The 18,749-nt window shown below is 41.8% G+C and overlaps 1 protein-coding gene across 3 annotated transcripts in view; it reads right to left on the bottom strand.

Moving 5' to 3' along the window:
• The window catches only part of CERS6 (ceramide synthase 6), a 324,132-nt gene extending 305,945 nt beyond the window's left edge, over window positions 1-18,187 (bottom strand). For 2 of the 3 annotated variants that reach the window (XM_004267262.3, XM_004267263.3), the window contains exon 1: window positions 17,816-18,186. In XM_004267262.3, coding sequence (XP_004267310.1) covers window positions 17,816-17,985 — 170 coding nt within the window. In that variant the 5' untranslated portion in view covers window positions 17,986-18,186. Of the gene's footprint in view, window positions 1-17,815 lie in introns of all 3 variants that reach the window. The other variant, XM_033423492.2, reaches the window with a different exon arrangement.
• Window positions 18,188-18,749: the final 562 nt, after the last annotated feature.

Raw genomic sequence — 18,749 nt, 5'->3', positions numbered from 1 at the left:
TTTCCCAATGAGATTACAGACATATAACACCAGGTAATATTTTTAATGATTTTAAACATGGAAGAGGTTTTATAATTTTAAATGCTCAAAATGTTTCAAATACTGTTTGTTTTGTAGATTAATCATTTTAGATACCAAAACATTTAAAAATCCACAAATGAATATCAATACATTAGAAATTAACAAATAGTTACTGCTGAGACAATACTACACCAAGAGTTCACAGTATATTGTGTTATTACAGTTCCAAGAAAACTAGGGGGAAAATTCAGAAGCTCCATTTAAAACTAGTGTGAAAACCCCATTATCTCTAGAATGCATAATTTGGAAGAATATTGTTCTACCATACTCCCCATAGCTCTCAGAAAAGCTCTGAAAACTTTGTCCCTCAACTGCAGTGTCATGGTCATTTGAACATTTAAGATTATGAAATGGTAGTCATAGAGCACTGAAGATTTTATCAATGAAATATATTATTTTTATTTTTATTTTTTTTTTTTTTGCGGTACGCGGGCCTCTCACTGTTGTGACCTCGCCCGTTGCAGAGCAACAGGCTCCGGACGCGCAGGCTCAGCGGCCACGGCTCACCGGCCCAGCCGCTCCGCGGCATGTGGAATCTTCCCAAACCGGGACACGAACCCACGTCCCCTGCATCGGCAGGCGGACTCTCAACCACTGCGCCACCAGGGAAGCCCGAAATATATTATTTTTAAAGAAAACCATTCTATTATTCTGTGAGTCCAAAAACAATAGATTTTAACCAAGCTGATTTTAAGATATCCTCTTTATAGAAATAAGCAGAAAGTGATCCAATATTTTCTGTGTTTTTAGACTAAAACATATGGATATGAACTAGTTGAATCTATGTACCAAAATCACAAAATAATAAGAACCAGAAAGCAAATGAAAAAGAATTACCCGCAGGAACATAGGAAGGCTTCAAACAAAAATTTTAAAGAAATTGCAGGCTACATGATTGCTTGTCAGAAAAGAGAAACCAGGATTCAGAACGTGATTATAAAATTTTTAAAAAGTTGTAAAAAGAGAGAGCAGTAGAACAGAGGGAAAATATTTTTTAAAAGATTAAAGCAACGTTAAGAGCAAGAGGATAAACAGAATAAACACTGAGTGAAAGGGATACCTGGCTGGTAGGTGTGACAGAAATTAATAAAACCACATGCAATAAAGTATATTAAAATATTGTACAGAAAAGGGTATGAAAGGTAGACCAAAGAAATCTGACATATGTATAATTGGTATTCCTGAAGAAGAGAATAAATGGAATAGAAGATATATCCAAATATGGAACAGAAAAAAACTTGTACTATTTAGGAATATTTAGATTAAAATATACATGTTTTTAAGGTAAGTATAATTTTCAAAACACAACAAGTCTTAAAGATATTATTTTCAAAACAAACACAGTATTTCTATATCACAAACACTTAGTGTTCAAAATACATGGCTTATTCAAATTCAAAGTCTGAGTCCCTTGTCTCAAACTACAAATCCTCTCAGACCTTCTACAGTCAACGAACAGGATATAGAAGCTTTCCAAACATACACACATATCCCCTGTTTAACATCATTAATGTTTTCTTTTTAAAGTAAAGACATTGTATTTTGTCCCTTCATTAATCCTTATAAAACATTCTCACTGGGCTTCCCTGGTGACGCAGTGGTTGAGAGTCCGCCTGCCAATACAGGGGACGTGGGTTCGTGCCCAGGTCTGGGAAGATCCCACATGCCGCGGAGCTGCTGGGCCCGTGATCCATGGCCGCTGAGCCTGCGCGTCCGGAGCCTGTGCTCCGCAACGGGAGAGGCCACAGCAGTGAGAGGCCCGCGTACCACCAAAAAAAAAAAAAAAAAAAAAAAATTCTCACTAATTAAATAAGATGGGAAAGAAAATGAATGTTTTTGACGACAGTTCTTTCTCTCACTCACTTTCCCTACATCCTCTTCCTATTCCTTTCTAAACAATTTCTTTAACATATTAAATTTTATAGCCAAATACTAACCCATTTGGTATATAAATACACACACACCTTTACCCAAGCATGTGTACAAACCTTAACCCAAAGAGAAGAAATATGGTTCCATGCATGAGGGCAAGTACCAGAGCAGAGCTTATGTTTTTCTCTATAAGGAACCAATGACCTTAAGTGGAAGAATGGGTATTGCTGCATAGATTAGGAATTAAAGTTGCCTTTCATCTTCACACTGCAAATAATTTTTCCTTAATTTATAAAATGGGTAAAAACTAATAAGGAGGAAGCTTCTACAGTGCTAGTAACATTCTATTTCTAGGTCCACATTCTGATTAGTGAACGCATGGATGTGTTTACTTTGTTGTGATAATTCAATAAGCTGTACGTTTTACGTGTACTTTTGCGCATGTTTCTGTATGTATACTATACACACAGAATAAAAAGTTTACGTTAGAAAAATAAAGCACTTTTCAAACAACACCATATAAATATTTGTTAAGCAACTGATGATTGTACACTTGAATGATGGGTTTACAGCAAATACCCATTAGGGAATTAGCTGAACTGGGGTTCCACCAAGGTGGAATTTTAAGCCAAAGTCAGGGTTCTATGCTCCCTTTTGTTGTACACATATGGCAGAGAGAGAGAGTCACTCCCTCCCTCCCTCTCTCGCTCTAGCTCTCTCTCTCTAGCTCTCTCTCTCTCTACCTCTCACTCTCACTCTTAGTCTCTCCACAAATCTAAACACTCCTCAGGACCAAAAAGACTGTTTAGTTTCACCTGCAAAGACAAGTATAATCTGTGTCAACTTCCAAAATGTATCCTCATACACTATTTACTTTTAGCAGTTCCCATTCAGAGCAGCCTCCTGACTCTTTAAAGTTGGCTTTTAAAAAATAGGGCAGTAAGAAGTTTCTAGCAGCTAAGTGCATCTAATTCAGAAAAGCTTTAGACAATTTGAAAGGACTGAAATTCCTTAGATTTGACCCCTGAGTAAAGAATTAGATATTGGCTGGGAAAATGGAATGGAGAGAAAGGCTAACCACGTTTGGTTCTCCTTTTAATGCAACATTTTTAACTCATCTTCAATTCTGCAAAAGGGGGAAAACTGCTTGCCAAACAATAAACTCTTGCTTTATAATTGTGGGACGTAATAACCAATTCTATTTCTTTTTTTTTCAATCAGAAAAAAGAATCTGAAACTATGAACTTATTCTTGAAAACAGAAAGAACATTTATTCCATATTGTTTATTACTTATTTTTTAAACACACCAAAAAACTGAAGTTATCGGAAAAGATACTTGATACGATTTCAATTTTCTTAAATTTACCAAAGCTTGATTTGTGACCCAAGATATGATCTATCCTGGAGAATGTTCCAAGAAAACCATAATTCAAAAAGAGTCATGTACCAAAATGTTCATTGCAGCTCTATTTACAATAGCCAGGACATGGAAGCAACCTAAGTGCCCATCATCGGATGAATGGATAAAGAAGATGTGGCACGTATATACAATGGAATATTACTCAGCCATAAAAAGAAACGAAACTGAGGTATTTGTAATGAGGTGGTTGGACCTAGAGTCTGTCATACAGAGTGAAGTAAGTCAGAAAGAGAAAAGTAAATACCGTATGCTAACACATATATATGGAATCTAAGAAAAAAAAAGTAATGAAGAACCTAGGGGTAAGACGGGAATAAAGACACAGACCTACTAGAGAATGGACTTGAGGATATGGGGAGGGGGAAGGGTAAGCTGGGACAAAGTGAGAGAGTGGCATGGACATATATACACTACCAAACGTAAAATAGATAGCTAGTAGGAAGCAGCCGCATAGCACAGGGAGATCTGCTTGGTGCTTTGTGACCACCAGCAAAAGAAAGCTGTATACTTTATAAAACTCAACAAAACCATGAATAAAAAATACACACACAGAAAACCACTTGATCGCCTGAACACTCCTTAGAAATAACTGCCGAGTTTATGACGGCCACCTGTATATCTATTTTTGTTCTCTTCTCCAGTCCCTTTGCAATTCTGCAAGCAGCCATTTAAGTGTGGGTGCTTAACCCGCGCTGGGCTGAAAGTGGGAGGAAAATAAAACTGGGTGCGTGGTCTCAGTAACACAGGACAAGCGTGCTGGGGAGCCATCACCACACGAAGAACTGGTCCTGGGTATCTGCAGAATGAGTTCTGCTCTCAGGAGCTCCAACCCACATTTAATGGGGAGCCCTCCAATCACATGTTTTTTTAGAAAGCCATGAAATGTACATTGACAGTGGGGCAGGCAGCACATCTCAATCACCCGGGATGCTTCTCCCCACAGCCAGCCTCATTTACCTGTAGGAAGAGGAAGAGTAGCCATTTTTATTGTAGAAATACTCCTGGCTGGTGACCAGACCAACTTGGGCGTTACAGAGCAAACTATTAGGTGGGGTGACCAACTGTTCCAGTTTTTCCCGGGCTGAGGCGTTTCCTGGGATAGTTCCAGATATACTGGGATCAGGTGGTCACCCTACAATGGCACTGTGAGCATCCCATAGCAGCCGTGCTCTCCCAGGACCTGGACCTGGGTGGGTGGCACAGAGCAAGTTACTTCAATTATCTCTATAGGCTTTGTTGTCCTGATACAGAAAATGGGAAGTAGAGATTCCTAGCTCTGCCAGTATTTCTCAAAGTGTGGTTTTCAGAACATCTGTGCCCTGAAATAGCATCTGGCAGAGGTGTTCCAAGAGGTGGTGGGATAGGGGTGGTAGGAACGGTGTGCTCTGGTTGGGGGGGTATTTTTTCACTCTATCAATTCTATGTTTAGAATTTGCTTCACATGGTGCTAATGAGAAGCAGACCAACTTTTAGTCAATTTTATTGTTTTCTTTTAAATCTATTGGTAGGTAATACAGCCCCTTACTGCCTGCACCCAGGGCAGACCTCTCCCACCACTACCACCCCTCCCCTCCTACTTCGGTACAACACTGGTGTGTAACACATGATAGACTCAAATATTTTTTAATGAACGCGTTTTCAATTTCCTTTCTAAGCAGAAAATCTGTGACTCTGTACTATCACTGAATTAAAATAGAGGCAGTTTTTGGTAATTTGTCACTCCACAGCACTGTAGTTTCATCTTTGCCTTCCTTCCTCATTTAAAAGACAACCCACAAAAATGTCGTATTTGATCATCCTAAAATGCCCTCTATCAGCGCCTAAAGAAACTAACAGGCTTGTTAATCTATTTACACAGCAAACTTAATGATATGCTTAAGCTGCGCAGAGCTGCAAAAGTGCCTTTAGTAGAAATCAGGTACAACCCTCTTCTGAACGAATTCGGTCAGGCTAGGTTAGCCGTATTCATACCAAAGGAAGTTCAAATTTGGGGGTGTAGATTTGTTTCTCTTAAGGAAAAAAAATACACATATTTATTATTTTCAGCTAATTCTGAATGTCTGCATCTTCACAAGGATGATCCCAAGGACACTAGACTGAATTTCTTTCTTCTTAAGGATAAAATTAAGACAATCCACGAGGGTTAAAATTCTGAAAGAAATCAATAAACGTCAGTCTCAAGGCTTTCCTTTCTCTGGGAGGCTCTTATGAGAAAAAGAAAATGTCTGAGCTGTCTAAATAGTAACATACAATCTCAGCAAAGTGCATTACATGACTATGAGATACAGAAGGCCCAGCTCTTCACTAACCTGCTGGGATTGTTTTCTGCTGACTACAGTTGGAAGAATCAGAATGTTCCTTGGAGGGGAAAAAAAAGCGAGCGAGAGAGAGAGACAGAAGAGGAGAAATAGGGAAAATAAAACTCAAATGGCTATGCCAGCAACCCCAGCTACTGAAAGCAGGAATGGAGCCTGACATACACATCCATGACATAAAGGTAATGCTAGAAAAGGGTTTCAGAAATCTCATGGTAAAGTCTCATTTCGAAACCTTCAATAAACTTGAACAGCAAGTAACTACCACCTCCATGAACTAGGCATTGCCCTAAAGGCAACGCATGCTTTATCTCATTTAATCTTCACAACAACCCTAAGAGTTTCAAATGGAAACTGAGCATGAAGAGATTAAGTAATTTGCTCCTAGATCTGTGTCTAGTAGGTGGCATGGCCAGAATCCAGTCTAGGTCTTAAATCAATATAAATGGTGAATTTGATGTTTGCCATTACCAGTGGTTGAAGACCCAATCAATTTTCCCTGGAGACCACGTGCAATAAAAAAACGACCATCAGGGCCAGATGGGGCAATGGGAGATAGACTGGGATATTTGCATAAGGCGTCCCTCCACTGAAAGGTAGTTTCCAGAGAAAACTCCATCTAGTGGAAGACCATCTTCCCCGGCTCTCTCTAAAGGCTGAGCCCCCTGAGAAAGCTTCAGGCTCTAAGTGGTACACAGCTGCCCATCACTTGTCTAAAATCCTACCATTAGAAATCCTACCATAGTTTTCTGCCACCAAATACAAGGAAGTCTCTGACCTACAATACACTATTAACTGTTGAGAAGAAAAGGCTAAGAAGCATTCTCCTCCCTAAATAGGCATAGCGCTGAAGAGATTGGGGCTTCAATGCCTCTTTAAAACTCTAAATATTTACTCTTCAACAGAACAAGTAAATCCTCCAGCTCCAGGATCAAATACATAAACAGATTCTACTGCCTCTATAAGCCATACCCTCTCCCGACCCACCCCTGCCCCAGAAAACACATACCCGACACATGAAATCACATTACAGAATATTATTTCTCCGTCATACTAAATACTGTAGTGTACCATGTTATCAATTATTTTTTACACAATGTATATTTTTAGGAAGCAGTTGAGTCTCTTTCAACTACATTTTTGCAGATAGTCTTCTAATATCACAAAGCAGCCCCATTCCCCATTTTATAAGTGAGAATACCAAATTTCAGAGTATTCTGTTCACTACTGAATAGCTGAGAAAAGGCAGTGTTTGGATTTAAACCCAAGTTTCCAGTCTTTCTGATACCTCTTCCATTTTCCTTTTAATTCTAGTTAGGAATATACTTTTTTTTTTTTTCTGAAACCAAACACAAATACTTTTTTTTTATGGGGTATCATTTTACATCAGTTCCATTAAAACCTAAAACCAATTTGCTGTACTCAAGTTAGGTGGCATAACAGTATTTTAAGGAATACACATTTCTAATTAAGTCCTATAAAAGTACACAACAGTAACATAATTTAAATGCACTGTCACCCTCCAGTGTATCCAAGCACTCAAAGATATCCACACTCCCACTGACACACAATGCCCTTATATTCTCTTAATCTCCAGCATGCCTAAGTGACTGATTCTCAATTTTCCTTCACTCAAGCTATTGTGTCCAAAACTGCCACTCTGCTTAGAGCACCAAGTCACTTTATTCTGCTTTGAAATAGTGATCTACAGAGCCACTTAGACTAGCTGGCAGCTTTTACTCTGATACTTGCCAAACTGTGTTCCTGGACAAGATTTTTGATGGTTTTCTTTGCCTCCCTCCCCCACTCTTAACTCTGTGCTGTTCCTCTGCTCTCTAAACTAAACCTCCCTGTGTTTTTAAAGGATCTGTAACAATGAGAAGCAGAAGGAACGAAGGTGGAGAGGGAGAGAGAGAGAAAAGAAGAAAGAGAGGAGAAGTAAAGGAGGGAGGGAGGGAGGGAGGGAAAAAAGAAGGAAAGGAAAGGAAAGGAGAGGAAAGGAGAGGAAAGGAAAGAGGGAGGAAGGAAAAAAGAATCACAATTACAGCTTCAGGACAGCAACAATAGCTTTGTAACCTGAAAACCTCACAGATAAGATGTGGCATTTATATAGGCACTGGCAAGTCACAAAATGTTACTCCTAGATCACTGTGTGAAAAAGGCCACCTAGCAAAGGAATGTATCTTCCCTGCAATGAAAAACCATTTGGGTGTAAAATAGCTAGTGGGAAGCAGCCGCGTAGCACGGGGAGGTCAGCTCAGTGCTTTGTGACCACCTAGAGGGGTGGGATAGGGAGGATGGGAGGGAGGGAGACACAAGAGGGAGGAGATATAGGGATATATGTATATGTATAGCTGATTCACTTTGTTACACAGCAGAAACTAACACACCATTGTAAAGCAGTTATACTCCAATAAAGATGTTAAAAAAAATTAAAATTAACACATGTACACCTTAAAAAAAAAAAACAACCATCTGGATGTCTCCTGCTCCACCCCTGCCAAAAACAACCGCCACGAGCCAACTGTGAGGAAATAAAAGCAAAAGTAGGAATAGGAAGCAGGAGTGGTCCGAAAGAAATTCACTTTGAAGACCAGTAGTGAGGAAAAGAAAGTCCTCCTTAAAAAAAAACAATAACAAAAACCTGCCCAAAATATTCTCATAAATGAATCATAGAAAGCTGTGTTTTGTACAATGCAACTTTGAAAACTACTTTTCAATAATATACTTGCCACTGCTTACAATCGATTGCCTTATAGCATACAGCATTTAAGGAAAAACGATGTTCAAATTTTCAGGTGTTTAAATCATTTGCTTACAAAAATGGTTGTGCAACTAAATCAAAAAATAGAGAGGAAGGTCAGATCTACTCTTCTTCCATGGCAAAAGCTTCCATTGGAAGAATCTCTGGCCTAGGTCACTCGCCTTACTAGAATTTGATCCTATCTTCCTGGTTTGCTTCAAATGGATCGTGAACTCACTAGGATCCCTTTACTTTAGTCCGAGGGATCCTCTGAAACTACACAGTGTGCTTTTCCAAAGACACTTTGCTCTCCTCTTCTGGACATGCCAATTATTAAACTGTTATATCGATAAATAGATTGTAGGAGGTTGTTTGGTTGAAGTACCTTTCAAAAAAGGCCCAGGGTACACGAGTGCTCTCTGGCCTTCAACCTTCCTTCCATCACCCTTCATGGAAGTGATACTTATTAATAACTAGAAAACTGTCAAGTTTAGAAAATGAAATCAGGTATTTCTAGTAAATGACTTTTTCTTTAGTCAGTGAATTTTCTTTTTTTCTATTATTATTATTTTTAATTGTGGTAAAATACACATAAAATTTACCATCTTAAACATTTTTAGTGTACAGTTCAGTGGCATTAAGTACATTCACATTGTGCGACCATTACCACCACTGATCTCCAGAACTCTTTCATCTTGGAAAACTGATGAAAGTACATGAGAATACTCATCAAACAATAAGTCCCCATTTCCCTCTCCCTCCAGCCCCTGGCAACCACCATTCTACTTTCTGTCTTTATGCATTTGACTATTCAAGTTACCTCACATAAGTGCAACCTTACAGTGTTTGTCTTTTTGTGACTGGCTTACTTCACTTAGTATAATGTCTTTAAGCTTCATCCATGTTGTAACATGTGTCAGAGTTTCCTTCCTTTTTGAGGCTAAATCATATCCTATTGCATGTATATACCACATTTTGTTTATCCATTCACCTGTCGGTCACTTAGGTGGCTTCTACCTTTTAGCTATTGTGAATAATATTGCTATGATCATGGGTATACAAATATCTCTTTGAGACCCGCACTTCAATTCTTTTGGGCATATACCAGAAGTGCAACTGCTGGATCATATAGTAATTCTACTTTTAATTTTTTGAGGAAACTCCATATTGTTCTCCACAGTGGCTGTACCTTTTACATTCCCACCAACAAGGCAAAGGGTTCCAATTTCTCCACATCATGACCAACACTTGTTATTTTCTTTTCTTTTCTTTTCCTTTTTTTTTTTTATAGTAGCCATCCTAACGCTTGTGGGGTGATTTGCATTTCCCTAATGTTTAGTCTACTAAGTCGCTTTTATCCAAATGTTCAGAGAAACAATATAAAGGTGTTTAGGCTCTATCTCTGAGTTTTCCTTCATAAAAACCCATTCATTCTTCTTTTTTTTAGCTTTGTTTTTAATTTTTTATTTATTTTTTGGTCTGCAATGGGTCTTTGTTGCTGTGCGCAGGCTTTCTCTAGTTGTGGCGAGCAGGGGTTACTCTTCGTTGCGGTGTGCAGGCTTCTCATTGTAGTGGCTTCTCTTGTTGCGGAGCATGGGCTCTAGGCACACAGGCTTCAGTAGCTGCAGCATGCGGGCTCAATAGTTGCGGCACACGGGCTCAGTAGTTGCAGCGTGCAGGCTCTAGGGCGCACAGGCTTCAGTAGCTGTGGTGCGTGGGCTCAGTAGTTGTGGCTTGCAGGCTCTAGAGTGCAAGCTCAGTAGTTGTGGCGCTCAGGCTTAGTTGCTCCGCGGCACGTGGGATCTTCCCGGACCAGGGATCGAACCCATGTCCCCTGCATTGGCAGGCGGATTCTTAACCACTGCGCCCCCAGGGAAGTCCCAAAACCCATTCATTCTTAATCCCTGAAACTTATTCCAAGCCCTTTCTCTCTGCCTCATCTTCCATAATAAAGTCAGGATATTATCTACTTCATCCTCTTGCATGTATCCTTTCCAGTATGTATTAATAGAATCTGAGAAGCTTCCTTCCTGATGATGAGGACTTAGGTTGTGGAGGAGAGGCAGGAGGCAGAAAGAAGTGAGTATAAACACATGACTAGAGAAACAGACAATACGAAACCATCCCGATTTTAAAAAAAAAAAAATCAGGGCTTCCCTGGTGGCACAGTGGTTGAGAGTCTGCCTGCCAATGCAGGGGACACGGGTTCGTGCCCCGGTCCGGGAAGATCCCACATGCCGCGGAGCGGCTGCGCCCGTGAACCATGGCCTCTGAGCCTGCACGTCCAGAGCCTGGGCTCCACAACAGAAGAGGCCACAACAGTGAGAGGCCCGCGTACCGCAAAAAAAAAAAAAATCAAAGGCCACCATTTCCTACCCAAAAAGTTGAGAAGCTCATCCCAGTAGGAAAATACACATGAATTCACAGAAAGTGAAATACAAGTGATTAATAATAAATATTTGAAATAAGTTCATCATGAGTAACATAAAACACACATTACAAGAGTAACATTTTTTTCAACTTTCAAAGAAAAAGATTTCCTCAAATAATAATAATCTGCATGCTAATAAGGAAATACAAATGAATATAATCTTTCCCAAAACGAATTTGGTGATTTGTATCTATCAAGAACATTAAAATATTTATCTTTGGGCTTAGAAATGCCACCTCTGGGGAACATTCCTTAGGAAGTCATCAGTAATTGGAAGATTTATATACACAAACTGGAAACAGCCTAAGTATCCAACAATAATAGGGGGACTAGTGAAATGAATTATGGCATAGCCAAAGCATAGAATAATGTGCAGCCACTGAAAACACTTTTGAACAAGTTTAATTACATGGAAAATGTTCAGATTATATCATTACATAGCAAAAGGCGGCATATAAAACCATACATATATACAGTATGAGCTCATGATACTTGCTTTAAAATAGGAGATCAAAGAAATTATTAGGAGATCAAGAAACCTGGTTCTAGATGCCTACCTTGTTATTTTAAGCTGTATAAAGTTAGGTGCCTTTCCTAAATTTTCTATCCTTAGTATCATCTGTAAAATATTGGGAAGATTACTATCTACCACACAGGGCTTATAAGAGGATTATACGATGTAAACCATGTAAAGTAATAAACTCATACTAGGAAATAAATATTAGTTGTTATTTTTTTAATTAAAACTAAAAACTGTAGTCACATGCAGTAGTCCAACATAAAACAAAACAAATGGTGAGCTCCAAGTTACAACTTCAGACCACATGCCCTGGGTACGCCATCATCCATCCACAGCAGTACCCCAAAAAAGGCATTTTGAGAATTACCATTTTGTGTTCAATCAGGCCATAGCACAGGCATTTGGAGAAGTCAATAGAAACTATGACGGCAGGAAAAAGATGACAAAAGAGCTTATGAAACCATTTTTTTAAAAGAGGGGATGTGGGAAAGAAGGGACCAAAGAGTAACTTTAGGCATAAAGATTTTCACGGCATCACTAATACAGAAGGATCCTTGTAATACGAGTGGCAATCTTGCTAACCTCTTATTTTTACAAATAAAAAGAAAGAAAAAAATGCCCCCCTAACACCATTAAGTGGCCCACTAGTTACTAGCAAACAAAATTTAGCAACTTTGGTCTCCTGACTCAAAAGTGCTTAAGAAATAAATCGATCAAATGAAGATGGGAGGGGAAAAAAACAATATAATTTTGAGGGTCATGGCTTTGTAAGAAATAGATGACCAGTAGCTTTAGAAAATCTGGTTTGCTTGGTGATGGAGGAAGGAATGTTAAGTGCGTGTAATAAACATTTAAAATCTTCTATGTACAACATGGACCGAGATTCTAGTGCTCACCAACGAAGTGCTATCAGGTGAGTAAAACAGGTAAAGAAAGCCTGAGGCAGGTGCAGTGATGTCCTATAAAGCCATGGGACTGGTCTGATGATGGAAGAAATTCATCTGAAACTCCATTATCTTGCCAAGGCCACCTGCCCTTCCCCATCACAGAAGACAAAACACTTCTGAAATACCTTTGGGACTGGAATTGAGGAAAAAAAATCTAACCCTGTCCATGGAGAATTCAAATACTTTCAACAGAAAAGTCATTAAGTGAACTCAGGTTGTTAATTTCATCAGTCCTTGACGACATTAAATCATTTGTGATAATTTAAAGTTATCTCACCTGCCTTCCCCACTATTCTGCTGCCCGTTAAGAGTAATGTCATGTCTTTTATCCACAAATCAACCTATTACAAATAGCTACACTATTGCACCCTGTAAATACAAACCTTTTATTTTGCAAGATAAGAAGGCTGTACCAAAGTTCTGCAGAGAATACCACCCCTTTGATTTTAGGTTGTTTTCCAATGAAACATCCATTGTAATCCAATTTTTCTACCCCAGTCAGAAACTGTAGGTGTCAACCTGTTTGTGTCTGACCCAAACTCTTGCCTCTTACACCAGTCTGGCAAAGCAGGTATCTGTAAGTTTTAATCTGAATCACATAATCATGTAACAAGCAAAAAAGGTACATTTATGGAGTTAAACATCCAGGATGGATTGCATGAAAAAAGCATGTTTGTATGCAGGTTGTTCTCAAGTACTCCACCTTGGGCCATTCTGGCTGCTATAACAAAATATCGTAGGCTGGGCGGCTTATAAATAACAGAAATTTCTCTCTCATAGTTCTGGAGACTGGGAAGTCCAAGATCAGGGCACCAGCAGATTTGGTGTATGGGGAAGGCAATCTTCCTGCTTCACAGACAGCCATCCTTTTACTGTGTCCTCATGATGGAAGGGGTGAGGGAGGTCTCTGGGGTCTTTTTTAAAAAGGCACTAATCCCATATATGAGACACCACCCTCATGACCTATTCACTTCCCAAAGTCCCCACTTCCTACTACCATCACCTTGGCATTTGCAACTTACGAATAAGGATCGCCACTTATGGATTTTGAGGGCACATGAACATTTCAGTCCATTGCACACTCCAGTCTTCTAAAATATATCTGACAATATCAGCCTCCATTACAAGCTACATTATAGGAACATCCTTCAGTTATGAAACACCTGACACCCCACTTTTTCCTGGCAGTCATTCACTCACACCTCCCCTCTCTCCTCTAACCATCAGAAATACATTCTCACTCGTCTTCTCTCTGTCCTCTCCTCTCGTCTCCTCAATGACCTCACCCAAGGCTGCTGCTAAGGCAAAGATATTAAGTAAACGCATGATAAAAATTGACCCACTGGCCAGACATCCCCTCTGATACAACTGAGACACTGTTGTTCTCTGAGGATTTGGTGGCAGGAGGTCATTATTTGGCTGAATGAGCCAGGTAAGACTGGTGTCAGCCTCTGAAGAATGACAGCTCTCCCATAGCTTGGCACTTGAAGAAGCAACCTGACAGGAATGAGCTGCTCATTTCTTACCCAGACATCACAAGAGATGCAGATCTACTCTGGGATCCATCTAAAAAAGGTCTGAGGAAAGAGAGCAATTGCTTTCTCTGGAGAATCTTCTTTGTTGGTTATTCTGAAAGAGTGTCGCTATTTGGATCACAAATGATAATAGCCCAAATGATTCTTTTAACTCAAATCGTAATTGAAAAATACAAGAAACAAAACGATTAGCTAGGATATTTGTATGAAAAAAATCTCTTTATTCTTAGGTGACTAATTTCTACCTGCAAAAAAATAACATTTAGCCTGCTTCAAAGTTTCATGAGATAACAATTAGTAAGCTTCAAATATATAGCATCCCTACAGGAATGAGATAACTGGGAAAGTGCAAGCAACCTTGGATTACAAAGACCATCTGCTTCACTGCATAAATGAGAAAATAAGGCGGAGAGAAATTAGGTGGCTGCCCCAGTGTGAGGTAAGATTGACTAGAATGCGAATGTTCCGATTTTCCATCAGTACTTCCTGCATCTCTCTCCTAAACCCACAAGGGAGAAAATGCATTAATGTTATCTTTTGTAACAATAACTCAAAAAATTTTTATTCCCAAGTAGAAATTCTGCAGAACTTTAATCCCACATTTATGAATACCATAGCAACACACATTTTTTTAATGAATTTAGAAGAAGCATTTAGTATAACTCCAGAGAATGGCTCACTGTGCCTAAACAAGCATTAAATCAAGACAATTCGTCAAAGACATGATAATGCTACATTATTCAATAATATTCTGCTCCTTGTCAACAAGCCAACAACATAACAGTACACACTACAATTTTCATTCTAGGAGAAACCATCCCATTATTTTTAAAAAAAACAGATATTTTACTCAGTCAATCAGGTAATATCTATGGTGATCTTTCTGGTCCCTACCCAGAGCTAATTGTAGTTTAAAGACTAATGTAAAAACCACCAGACTTCAGGCTGTTCACAGAATCAGCAAAAAGTCATTGAATTTAGGCTGCTCCATTTTTAACCAATCATGCTGGACATTCATATTGCTGTCCATATGGTACTATAACATGGCACTGCTCTGGCCACCAGTGCCTTCACTGCCAACACCCAAACAGTGGGGGTGAAAACGGAAAAAGCCCAAATGGGCAAAGCCCGATTCAATTAATTCTTCAGTGCTTCTCTTTACAGAGAGAAATACGTAAGACTGAGGAGAATGAATTCAAATTCACAATTTTTGCCTCAACAGGGCATTAAAGACCCCCATTTAATAGAAATCAAGGTCTTGGATAATCAGCTATTTCATAGATATGTTCTCAGCTCTGAAATAAATGACAGTAGGAGATAAAAGGAATAGAATCCTGGGGGAAAGAAATCCTGGGGGATTTCCCATTACAAATCATTTCATTTTTCAAAGAGATTTACAACCAGCTTTTTAAAATCATGTTATACGTTACAGAATACTGCAAAAGAAAAACATTTACCCACAACATGTTAGAAGGGTACCGAAAGTGAGTCATACCACTGCCAACAATATCGCTTGGTTCAGTTATATTGATTCAGGTCCCTGATGGGTGCTGAAATGAAGGCCACAGGTTGGATACCAGAATGTGTCATTTAGGTTTGAGAAGAGGAGAAACACGCAGAACTTGTAATTCTGGATACAACTATACCCTTGGATTTTCTGAGAAGTGAGAGAATCCCGAATGGTTAAAGACAGAGCTGTCACTACTACAGAAAGAAACAGACACCCTTCCAAAAGACAGTAGCATCCTGTGGTATATGGGCCATACTGGATTATTATGCTGAACATTAATCATAAACTTTCACTTTCCATACAAGCTATTAAATCACTTCAATTTGGATCAATGGCCTGAAAGAAATCCACCAACTCTCTACGTATCAATATGAGGACATTTGCTGTGACTGATGGTTGAAGGCAGCTGACCCCTTTGTGTAAATTCTAAGTCATGGGATTGTGCAAAGGAAGAAAAAAATGTTCAGGAAGAGGAAAAATGAACTTCCAGTTTGCAACCATGAAATTAGCTTTTTTTTTTTTTTTTAAAGCAGAGAAAGTCAAAGTACAAAGCTATCTCCATTCTCTAACATGCATTTTTTCCAACCAAATGAACAGCCTGGAATCAGCTTTCTGCCCACAGGTCAATCGCTGACGTGGTTTTGTTTTCCAAAACATAGGACTACACATCTCTTTCAAAATGCATTAGCCAGCTAAAAGTGAGCCCAGCCAGAAATGATCAGCCAGAATTGATCAGATGTCATTCGGCAACTGTGTGGAACCCCTACTATGAGTCTCCACAGAGCACCCGGCGTTCCCAAGAGGCTCTTTTGGGACAGATTGCAAGGTCAGATATGAGTTCCCATTTTCTGTAAGTAAACATCTGCTCTACAAAGCAACTCTAACCCTGCAAACACAACACACCCACTTTCTCACAGTTAAGTCTCAGTGCTGGAGAGGATCAATGACGTATCTGTGCTAGATTCCAATCATTTCAAAACAGGTCTTTAAATCTGTTCCTCTGTGCACGTCAATCTCTGCATGTGAACAGCTGACTTAGTTCTCAAGCAACAATACTGCCCATTGAAAAATACACCTTCCTTAAACAAAAGATACCTTTTGTTCCCATGAAGCATTGTCTGTTGCCATTTCCAGCAACAAATGACACAAAAGACAAATTCTGCCATCCTCAAGAGTGGTTTTGGACAAACAGAAACACCAAAAAACAGAGCAAAAGCTCAAGAAACAAGACCAAGGTGAGTTGGGGGTAGAGGAGAGGTGGAGTGGAAGTGAGAAGTGGAATCTATACTCTGTGATCTAAGAAGTTCAGCCCCTACTGATGAATGGGGGACGGGGGAGGGGAAAGGAATGGGAGGTTGAGGTTTTCAGTTGAGAAAAAGAAGTGTGTTGCTGTCCCGGTTTTGTTTCAATAGCACCCGGAGAGTGCGTGGCAGGCACAATCTAGTTTGGTGACTAAGACTGATTCAGTGAGTAACACAAGTTTGTTTATGACACAAAGGAGCTACCCAACCAAAACCGGCAATTACACAAACAATAATATGTTAATTCTTTTAAATTGTTTGTGTTTGGGTACCAAATTAAAGTTTGTTTATTAAATTTCATAGGAAACATCTATCAATTTAATATCACCATTTTGCAGGCTGCGCACCCGTCCTGGAAAGAAATCGCTAATGGCCCGGAGTCCTGGAAACCTACAAACTACTGTCACCTATTTCCCAGCACTGTGGTCCTGATACTCAGTGTCACTGATGGAAACCAAACAGCGGCCATAAGCCAAGGAGTCCCTGGTGAATTTCTCCAAAGCACAGTCCGGACAAGCCGTGCGCCCGGGTGAAAGCATTTGGAAGTGTGAGCGGTTCCTCTGCCCTCCGGGCCGCGCGTCCGGAACGTTCCTGGCTGTCAGGTGGGTGGCGACAAGGCTCGGCAGGGAAGCGCTGCCTGGCAGCACAGCGTGCCCGCGGGGCGGAGAGGGACCAGCCCGGCAGAGTGTGGCGCGTCCCAAGGCCGGCAGTCGCTCACCTTTGTTCGCCCGCCCTCTCCGCGAGGAGGAGAGCGCGGGCCAGGCAGGAGTGCGGGGGGCTACCCCAGTGCTCCGCAGGCCCTCCCCAGCGCCCCGGAGGAAATCCGGAGGCAAGCCAGAGCCGCTCCGGCTCCCACAACCGCAGCCAGGCTGAGGGGTCAGCAACCCCTTCCCGAACACAAAGGTTGGGAGGCGTAAGCGCGAGCGCTGGGGGCGCGGGTGCGTGCGCCACAGAGCACGCGAGTGTGCGTGTGCGCGCGAGGGTGTGCGTGTGTGTGTGTGTGTGTGTGTGTGTAGGGGGAGGGGAGGAGCGCTCGCGAGGGTGTGCGCGCGAGGGTGTGCGTCTGTGTGTGTGTGTTTGTGTGTGTGTGTGTGTGTGTGTGTGTAGGGGGAGGGGAGGAGCGCTCCAGCCCGTCTTACCTCTCGAAGATGAGCCGTACCATTAACATGCAGAAGGCCAAGGGGAAGGCGAGATAGAGGTCCTCAGCCTGCGGGAAGGTGGCTTCCTCCGTGTTCTTCAGGTCCGCCCAGGTGACATTGTGAGGGAGCCAAAACCTCTCGTTCCAGAACCAGGCTAAGATTCCTGCCATCTTGCTTTGTCCAGTCCCGTCCTGGGCTCCCGCGGCCCGCCGAGATCTCCGCCACGCAGGGCGCCCGGGGATGCGCGCGCGGCTGGCTAGAGCCTGTGCCGCCGCCGCCGCCGCCGCCTCCTCCGCGGCCGCTGCTCTCGAAGGCTCGCGGCGAGCCCCGGTTCTCTCCTCCCTCTGGCCGCGTTGGGAAAAGGAGCCGCCTCGCCCGTCACATGGCAGCCACGGCCGCTGGCCCTGATTGGCTCGTCCTCGCGTCAAGCAGCCAGGCACACGCGGCCGGCTAGCCCACGCCCCGAGGGCAGGGTGCAGCCGCTGCGCTCAGGGCGCCAGGGCACCGCTCTGGGGAGTGCCGCCCGGCCCCGCGCTCACAGTGCTCTCGAGCGGCGCTTAGGGCAGCGACCTGGGTTCGGCCGCCCGAATCCGTTCCGGCCCCGGGGCTTGCTCGCACATGCTCAGAACGCCGGCTTCTGCCGCGCTGGAGTTTCAGGCGTTTCGGTCGGCTTCCCGTGCGCGTACAGGCGCTGGGGAGGCAGGTAGGGGTCGGGGCGATATTCAGATCCACCCTTGCGCCGAGACAGAACAGCAGAAGGAGAAGTAGGGGGCGCAAAGAGCAAAGGAGGAAGAAATAGCAGGTAAAGAGTCATCCACTCCAGCGCTTGGAGAAGGAGGGGGAAAATCGGGTTCTGGGGCAGGATGGTTTGGCAAGAGGCGTCTGCCTTCACGCCGCGCCCGTCTTTCCCCATCTCTGACCTTCCAGCCTGGTT

Source organism: Orcinus orca, chromosome 7 (genome assembly GCF_937001465.1).
Source record: "Orcinus orca chromosome 7, mOrcOrc1.1, whole genome shotgun sequence".
NCBI classification, from domain to species: Eukaryota; Metazoa; Chordata; class Mammalia; order Artiodactyla; family Delphinidae; genus Orcinus; species Orcinus orca.
This window is presented reverse-complemented; position numbering and strand designations above follow the sequence as displayed.